At 31.9% G+C, this 9,783-nt stretch overlaps 1 protein-coding gene across 1 annotated transcript; it reads right to left on the bottom strand.

Moving 5' to 3' along the window:
• Window positions 1-905: 905 nt before the first annotated feature.
• On the bottom strand, window positions 906-2,408 carry LOC131605792 (SCF E3 ubiquitin ligase complex F-box protein grrA-like). Its single transcript, XM_058878102.1, has one exon. It carries the CDS (start codon window positions 2,406-2,408, stop codon window positions 906-908), a length of 1,503 nt encoding a protein of 500 aa, XP_058734085.1.
• Window positions 2,409-9,783: the final 7,375 nt, after the last annotated feature.

The raw sequence follows: 9,783 nt of genomic DNA, 5'->3' as shown, positions 1-9,783 counted from the left end.
TCCTATTTTCATATTATGTTTAAAAAACTCAAAACATATTATTATTTTCATCATTTAAAAATTAATCAAAAACAAGTCCTTTTAGATGTTTTAAAATATCAAAAAATCATTTTTTTAATATCTTCTTCAATTAAATTGCCAATAATTTTAGGAATATTATTTTAGGGTTAGGTCTATGTCTCCTTGACTTTATCATGTGCCTTTAGACCAATTCTCTTTTAGAATTTGGTATTACATAAAGTAAAGGCTTAATTGCAATTGCAACTGTAGTCCCCTTATTTTGATCCCTCTATTTTTGATCCCTCTATTTTAAAAATCACTATTTTAGTCCCCTTTTTAAGTTTTCTGTACAATTTTAGTCCCCCTATTTTGCATGTTTATGCAAAATTAGTCCCTATTCCTGTATCTTTTTCAATAGAAAATTCAAAAGGGAGACCAACTGATGCTGTTTTCAAGAATGAAAGTGCGGAAGCTTTTACTGGGTACTAAATGTTGACTTACACATTATCATGGGTAATATATTAGTTCAATTTATATCATTATAATATTGTATACAGAAGCATGTTTTGAAATAACAATTCTCCTTCTCCAACAATATTTCAAACAAGGCTTACCACAGATAACTATTGTTCTGACATAATTTATTGTCTTATGTCTAACATAATTTTGGTAGTATTTTCTATTGTTCTCTAAGAACACAAAATAGCTGCAGTAACAAATATGATAATCATTACAGAGAAAGATTGACACTCATATAGTAGCAAATGCTAGAGAGTAGACTATTTCTGAGTAAAGAAAAACATCAAAATTTAAAACTTCATATAAAAATTTAACTATATTTAGATGATCAAATTAAGCCAGTTCTCATTGAAACAAATCTAAAAACAAAATCTTATATTTAAGAATCAAAACTTCAACCAAACTCCAGCAAAATTACAGCATTTATATTTTCCTAATGATGGCCTTGGTGAAAGCATTGAGAGAACAACATCAGCATTCACTTTATCACACCGTGCCAAAATAATATTCTTCAATTGTCTGCATTTTCCAAGCACGTGCATCACTCCATTTTCGGTGACATATTTACAACTTATTAGAAATAGTTTCAAAAGCCCGACGCAATTCTTTGAGATCTGATAGAGTGTTTTGTCGTCAACACTTGTACCAGACAAGTTCAACACCTCTAGCTGGGGAATTACAAAGTTCATTTTAATTGGTCTCACTTTTATACAACAGGCCAAGTGCATATATTTAACCTTAAAACATCTACTTAGAACTTGACATATACTTTTTCCAGATATGCTATAGCAATAACTCAAATCAAGAAATTGCAAATTGGGAAAAATGGAAGCCAACACTATGATGATTTGGTCATTTATAAATGAATTTTCTTTAAAATATAGAAACTTCAACTGAGGGTTGACATGAAAATCTTTCAAAGTATCTGTATTTTCTACGTTGTCTCTCTTAGTAAATATGTGTTCCATTTTGATTTCAGCAAGTGAATGACAGTTTTTAATGAGTACAAACAAAGCTGATTCTGTAAGCTTGGAACATGTGTTAAGGTTTATAGATATCAAATCAGGAAGAAGCAAAGACAAGAGGGAAACATGATGATTATTTAGAAAATCAACACCTTGAAGACCCAGATGTTGTATCCCATGACACTTGGATAATAAATCATAAATTCCATGGTAACTATAGCCCATACATCTTTCAAGAAGAAACTTGTTCAAAGGAAGACCTTCTCTTGCAATAGCGTAAAGCAATTCATCAGAGATTCGAGAACGGTAGAACTCAAGAGAATTCAGAGACTTCAAACTGAGGAAGGAATCAATGTAACATGAAGTAATGTAGTTTGCATCCATTAGCTCAATCCAAGAAATAGATAAAGATTTCAATGGTCTGTCACGGAGGGCCAAAGCAACGCCTGCATGGAGATCACGGGAGCGGAACCAGAGGTCAAGGGAATTAAGGTTGGAGAATCTATGGAAAAAACGAGGGAGTAAACAAAGTTGAGGATGATAAACTCTGATAGAGAATATGATAGTGTTGATGATGGAGAGGAACTGTTTTGAGACTAGAGATAAGGATTGAAAGATGAAATTATTTCTGTCTTCATTCTCAATAAGGACCCGGTTGCACCGCGGGTTGCGGGGTAATGCAAACAAATCGAGTGGGTCGACCGGTTCAATGAGGAATGTGAAAACATGCTCCCAGCAATTATCTGGTAAGTAAAAATCAGGCTGATAGTGTTGTTGTGAAGAAAGGGATTGTTGTTGCGAAGATTTGATACAAGTTCTCTTATACTTTTTCACAGCACGGGCAGGTGCCGATAGTGGTTGAGAAGATCTCTTCTTCTTCATCCTCTTAATCTTCTTCATGGGAAGGAGGAAGAGTGGTTTCATATTGACGATATCAAGTTGAATGAATGGAATGATGGTGCAGTCACTTATTTAAAGCGTAAGGATTAGGTTAAATGGGAAACAAAATTAACTAGTATTCCGTAAATTATATTTCAGCCTAATCTTTTTGTTTCAAATAAAAAATAAATAATTCAACTTAATCTTTTAAATCATATATTACTTTTACATCATATAGTATTAATTATGCACTAACTATGGGTAACCCTAATTACTAATTTAATTTTTTTTAATAAATTGCCATTTTTTTCCCAAAAACAAGTAAACGAATTTTCAAATATTAAGGAATTTTTATAACAGATTTACTCATCAATTCCTATACTCAAGCATTGCTTTGATTGTAACAAACTTAAAAATAAAGATTGTTAAATTTTAAAATGCTAATCAATTTTTTTATCAAAAATATCCTACCAATTTAAAATTTAATTAAATTTTAATTAAATCCCTGGTTCGTTTTTTAAATGAACTAGAAAATCTCAAACATTAAGAAAATTTACATGCAGTACCAATCGTTAGTTGGTTCAGTGGTGATTGGCGTTGGACTTAGTAGGGAGAACCACGGTTCGATCCCCCGCAACTGCGATCGGGAAGCCAAAAAAAAAAATTACACGCAACAACTTAAAATTAGCGTTTACATGAAACTAGTTTATACGTTATGGATAATGGATGATGGCTAATAATTAAAAATTAGCGTTTAGATGAAACTAGTTTATACGTTATTACACGAGTCAAATTAGTCCCTCACAAAAAAATTGACCCAACTTAATCCCTTACAAAATTTAACCAAATCATATTAGTCCTTCTGCTAATATTTTTCTCAAATCGGTTTTTTTCTACTTCTAAACCAGCTCTTTACATACTTTTAAACCGTGACTGGACTGACACGTTGAATTTTTTATTTTTTATTTTTAATTTCATTTTTAAACAGTTATCAATGAATAATATCAAAAAAGTCAAAATTATTTCTTATAAAGTAATTTTTAAATAAGTAATTTTCATGATTTCTACTAATATTAACAAATTTTATACATAAATTTTTATCTATGAGGTCTCAAATCCAAGTCCCTTCAAGTTAAATGATTTTCACATTACAACCACACAAATCAATTTCTATCGTTAATAAAGTAACTATCATTTACAACTAGAAAAATCAATTTCTATTGTTAGTAAAGTGACTATTATTTACAACAAGACAAATCAATTTCTATTGATAGTAAAGTGGCTATCATTTACAACTAGATAAATCAATTTCTATTGTTAATAAAGTGATTATCATTTACAACTAGACAAATCAATTTCTACGGTTAGTAAAGTGACTATCAATAACAACTAGACAAATCAATTTCTATTGTTAGTAAAATGACTATCATTTACAAATAGACAAGTCAATTTCTATTTTATTAAATTGTCTGTCATTTAATCTGAAGAGACTTAGGTTCGAGACTATATTCATACAAATTTTGTATTTTTTATTTTAAATTTAGAATTGTTTAAGATTAACCACATGGGCCTGAGTTCAACTCCTTATAAGAAACAATTTTGACTTTTGTATATTATTAATTTATAATTGTTTAAAAATGAAATTAAAAATAAAAATTTAAAAAATGAAAATAAAATAAAATCCAACGTGGCAATCCAGTCACGGTTTAAAACTAGAAAAAAACCGGTTTGAAAAAAATATTAACAGAAGGACTTATATGATCCGGTTAAATTTTATAAGGGATTAAATTGGGTCTATTTTATTGTGAAGGACTAATTTGACTCGTATAATATTTGTGAGGGACCAAAATGGGTCTTCACTCTTAATAGTTTATAGTTGATGCGTGATAATTGATAGCTGATAAACTAATTAAAATGTTTGATAAAATTAACGGTTTAACTAACTAATAAACATAAAATGACATAAAAAATATTTTTTTAATTAATAATAAATATATATTTACAATTAATTAAAATTTATAAGAATAATAATGAAATAAAAAATTGATAACTTATAAGCTAAAATGCTATTTAAAATAGCGTCTGAAAAGTAAGCTATAAATTAGTAAAATAAACTATAAGCTCGTGATGAAAACTGAAAAGATTGTTATCAAATAGATGTTTTATTATCATACCAGCTTATAAGTTATAAGCTTAAAATGAAACTTGCCAAATAGAGCCGTAATTTAAAATAAAAATTTGTAAAAGTATATTGCATATATTAAAATATCACTAATATCCAAATTCAAAATCAATAAAATAACACTCAATAAAATAAGACTTCTGCCAATAATCATATTTTCTATTGACGCATACTATATCTTACTAATTTTTTCTAAGGAATGACAAAGAGGGAGAAAGGGTTCCTTGAGCGATGAAACTTAACACTGAAAAAAACTCATCGTTCCCATAGCCGCCTAATGATTTCCATCTCTGACCACTATGAATTCTTCCGTTAACATCCCTTGGGCCTGCCCGGGCTCAGTAGGGAAACATATACCTCTTGTTCATCTAATAATCACAAAACCTAATCAAAAAACTTTTCCCCAAATTGTTAACAAAATATGGGATATTCCGATTAGTCAGTTGCAAAACCTTCAATCAAGGGTGACAGAATTGCAATTACTATTCCTAAAGAGGAATGTCTGGCAAGATTGGAGACATGCAAGCTTAACCTTCATGGTAGGATTATCTATCCTAAAGGCACCACTCCGTTTAAAGTCGATGACTTGCGTCTCAAGCTTTAAAGCTCTTGGAATTCAATCAATAAGTGGGGTCTTATATCTCTTAGAAAGAGTTTCTTCGAGTTCTCTTTTTCCTCAATTGAGGACCTCAGAACAGTCTAAGTCATACCTTCTTGGAATCTCTCCCTTGGTATTCTAAAACTTTTTGCATGGACAGAGGATTTTAGCCCCATGGCTCAACAACTATCAACCGCTCAAGTTTGAATCAGAATTTTTGTTTTATCCCAAGAGTATTTGAGACCTAAGATATTATTCGTGATTGTCAGTAGATTAGGAACTCCAATTTGTATGGATGAGGCAACAAACAAATCAATGTTTGAGAGATCTTACAGTCATTTTGCCCGTATCCTGGTTGATTTGTATCTTACAGGTAGAATTAGAGAGAATGTGTTCGTTGAAAGAAATAATTTTGCATTCTTTGTGAATGTGGTATATGAAAACTTGTCAGCCTTCTGTGATCACTGTAAAATTATTGGACACCATGTAGGAAACTATAGAAGAATCAATGGAAATCAACATCATTCTAAGATAGAAGGAAAAAAGGTTTTCATAGCTAAAGTCAGAAATGACGATACTACTACAATCCCAGTTTCTCCATCTCCTAGCTCTGATAAGGACTAGGTTCTCAGTGTTGATGAACAAATTGAGGACAAGAATAAGGCAAGCAATAATAAAATCTCCAGATATTCCCAGTGTTTATGATCATATTGAGAACAGATAAGATACTGGCATTGAGAATAGCCAGCATAATACCATTGGACATAATGCCATTGAGAATAGCGAGAACAATATTGAGAAACATTTACAGGGGTCAGAAAGTGACTCAAGTGAGTCTGAATTTGTAGATGCCGCCCAACATCAAATCATGGAGGTATAACCAGTTTTGAATAGGGATCTGGTGAGGTACTCACCCCTATCCACTAATAATCCCAATGATGTCATGATGAAGGATGTGGAATTCCTAAAACAGTCTTAGGCCAATATGGCAGAGTTAGAATTTGAAAAGGAAAATGAGATGCACAAGGATGATATACCTATGAACATTGAACGACCTCCATTTCATAAAGTTGTATCTAAACATCAGAAGAAAAAATTCAAGAAATTGGTGAAGCCAACTGGAACACATAACACTAGGGCAAAGGTGGGTGCAAGTAGCTCTACCTCATGAAGTGTCTGTTTTGGAACATTAGAGTTATAGTCAACTCCTTCTCAAATTTGGCTTCGAAAAATCTGTGTCTTACTCATACTCCAGACATGGTTCTCATAGTTGAACCTTGGATGGATTCTAATAGCTTCTCTAAACCTTGGCTACATAATCCAAACTATAAGATCATGGAAGTTAACAATAGAGGCTATCCTCTTCCCAATTTATGGTGCCTTTGCAAAAACTACCTGAATCCTCCACTAATTTCCAATAATGATCAGTCAATTAGTTTCATCTCTTAGGAACGTGACACGAGTTTTGGTTTGGGTGTTGTTTATGCATAAACCAATTAATTATATTAATAGAAGGAACCTTTGGAGCCTTATTAATAATTTAGAAACTATATCTCCTTTGCCTTGGTGCTAAATTGAGGATTTCAACTAAATTCTTTGAGCACATGAGCATAGGGGAAAACACTCACCTGCTAGAGCCCCTATTCAGGACTTTCAAGATTGGACAGACAAAAATTCTCTAGTGCATATTACAACAAGAGGTTACTTTTTCACATGGAGCAATAGAAGAAATGGTTCTTCCCTAACTGAAAGAAGCATGGATTGAGTCGTGTGCAATCAGCCTTAGTTGGATTGCTGGTCATCTAATCTTTGTTGCACTTTGACCAAAACAGACTCAGACCATTTTACCATTCTTTTTTATTTTAACAACCATAAACCCACCTTTAGTTCTCAATTCAAATTTCTAAAGATGTGGGATACTCACCCTAACTGCATCAATATTATCACTAACTGCTGGAAGCTCCAGGTTGTTGGTTGTCCCATGCTAGTACTATCCAAAAGGTTTGGAATAAAAACATTTTTGGAAACATAATTTTGAAGGTTAAACAAGTTAAACTCAACCTTGATTATATTCATTCCCATATAGAATCCAATGGCAACTTTGACTTACTTAGGATTCAAGAGAAGGAAGCTCAAATTTGTCTTGATAAAGCTCTTCTGGCAAAGGAAAGTCTTTGGAAACAAAAAACAAGAACTAAATGGCATACTGAGGGAGATAGAAACACAAACTTCTTTCACAAAATGGACAAGGTTAGGTATTCTACTAACAGGATTAATTGCATCAAGAATGGTGATCATATCTTGACTGATCCTGAGGAATTTCATGAGGTAATTCCATCTTTGATCAATGATCAAGTTAACTCTTTACTTACTATTCCCTTCGGCCTTATTTATAAGCAAAGATTATCTTTTTAGGTTCATTGAATAATGAATGTATCTTGTCTTTTATGTAGACTAGATACATTCAGTATTCAATGAACCTAAAAAGAGAATTTTTGCTTATAAATCAGGTCAGAGTAGTATGTTGCATAGCCCTGAGGAAGTCAAAGGTGCAGTTTTCAACATGAACAGAGATAGTGCTCCAGGTCCAGATGGATTTGGGTAATTCTTTTTCCAAACATACTAGGACATTATGGCTCAAGATGTAATAGATGTCACCCTTCAATTTTTCAGATCAGGATGGATCCTCCCTAATTTCAATTCCAACAATATTGTTCTCATTCGAAAATAAAATAATGCAGACACAGTGGATCAGTTTCGACCTATTGCTTTGGAAAATTTTAAATTCAAAATCATCACAAAGATTATAGAAGATAGATTATCTCAGGTGATGCCAACTATCATTTCTCATAACCAGGGGTTTTAATTAAAGGGGGGCAAATTACAAGGTAATATCATAAAAACATATTAGAGTTAGATAGAGAAAACTCCCCCTGAGATGTACAAGCTTCCCCTAAGTCAGATAAGGGATATCAGAGCCTTTTTGAACTTTTCAGAGTCTGATTTTAGTAGAAACATTTACTTATCAAATCTTCAAAACTTGACATTTCAGAGCCCATTGTTTCTAAAAACTTGATTAATCAGAACTTTAGTTAATCAGATCTTGTAATATCATAGCATGATTGATCAGGTCTTATCTTAGCAAATATTTCTGAAAAACATAATTACTTTATATGATATTTATCCGGATTTAATACATTCATTAGAATCAACGTGTTTCCTGAAACTCATTTGAAATATTTTTGCATTTGATATGTTAGAAAATGTAAGGAGTAAGATTTTTAGAGAGTTAGATATGAATCAAAATTATCATTATTTTTCTCCCCTTTTTTGTCATAATCAAAAGGTTTAAAAATTTAATTGATTTTTTATGATTAAGCATGCGTTTCTAATGACAACAGAAGAAAGAATAACTGAATGAGCAAACATTCATTAATAATTCAGAAATGGAGGAGTACAAGCTAGACGCAAAAACAATAAACATAATTCAGAAAATAAAATAAAAATTCTTCAAGCTTCAAATACTTCACTGCTGATTGAGTCAAGAACATCTTCAGGACCAACTGATCCATTAGAACCGATTATTCCTGCCTTGTAGAAAAGTTCAAACAGAAATCTCCTAAAAGGAATGAAAGATCTATGTCTGCTTCTAGAGACAATAACAGATTCTTTCAGATAGTTGAAGATATTTTAGGCCAGGTCAACATTAACATCAGAGAGTAGAAAGTAAATGAACAGTCTATCATCATGGGTCAGAATCTTCAAGTTATCTCTTCTAGGACGAAAGTTGCTTAGAAGGAGACGAAACCAGATTTTTGCAAAGGGAAGTAGTTTTGCAGGATTTGTGGGCTCATATCTAGAAGAGGGCACGTCATGGATAGAGATAACACATATAAAAGGAAATCATTCTGGACAAAATTTCATTTTCAGGTGTTTCAGAATAAATAGAAATCTATCTTTAACTAAGGGTTTTGTGAAGATATTAGCCCATTGATGATCTGTATCTATAAATTTTAAAACAAGAGTCCCTTTCTGAACATAATCTCTAGTAAAATGTTGTTTAATTTTTATGTGTTTAGCTCTTGAGTGTAAAATAGGATTCTTACTTAAACATATAGCAGCAGTATTATCACAAAAGATAGGAATGTTAACCTCGTATATATGAAAATCTTCAAGTTAACTCTTTATCCAGAGAATTTGAGTGTTGCAAAGTGATGCTGATATATATTCTGCTTCAATAGTAGATAATGCAATAGGTTATTTCCTTTTGCTTGACCGAGATAAGATTGTCACCCAGAAACTGACAGTTTCCATAAATGCTTTTACATTCAATTATATCTCCTGCATAGTCTGCATCATAGAAACTTGATAGCTTGTATTCTAATGTTCTCTTATACATCAAGCCAAGGTTAGATGTTCTAGTGTTCATATTTTTTGCAGAGTCTTCATCCACATATCTCTCAAGAGTCTTTACTTTGAGTTTCCCTTGTGTAGTTCAAACCTCTTTTTAAGAACTCATTCCAAATATATCAACACCCACTTTAAAACTTTTCGATGAACTCAGCTTGAACTTTCCATAAATCAACTTACTATGTTAATGGTGCATATGTTAAGTCTAGTCTACACTAAATCATCTCATA

This window comes from Vicia villosa, linkage group LG5, assembly GCF_029867415.1.
Source record: "Vicia villosa cultivar HV-30 ecotype Madison, WI linkage group LG5, Vvil1.0, whole genome shotgun sequence".
NCBI lineage: Eukaryota > Viridiplantae > Streptophyta > Magnoliopsida > Fabales > Fabaceae > Vicia > Vicia villosa.
The sequence above is the reverse complement of the archived record's forward strand: the minus strand, read 5'-3'. Positions and strand labels throughout refer to the sequence as shown.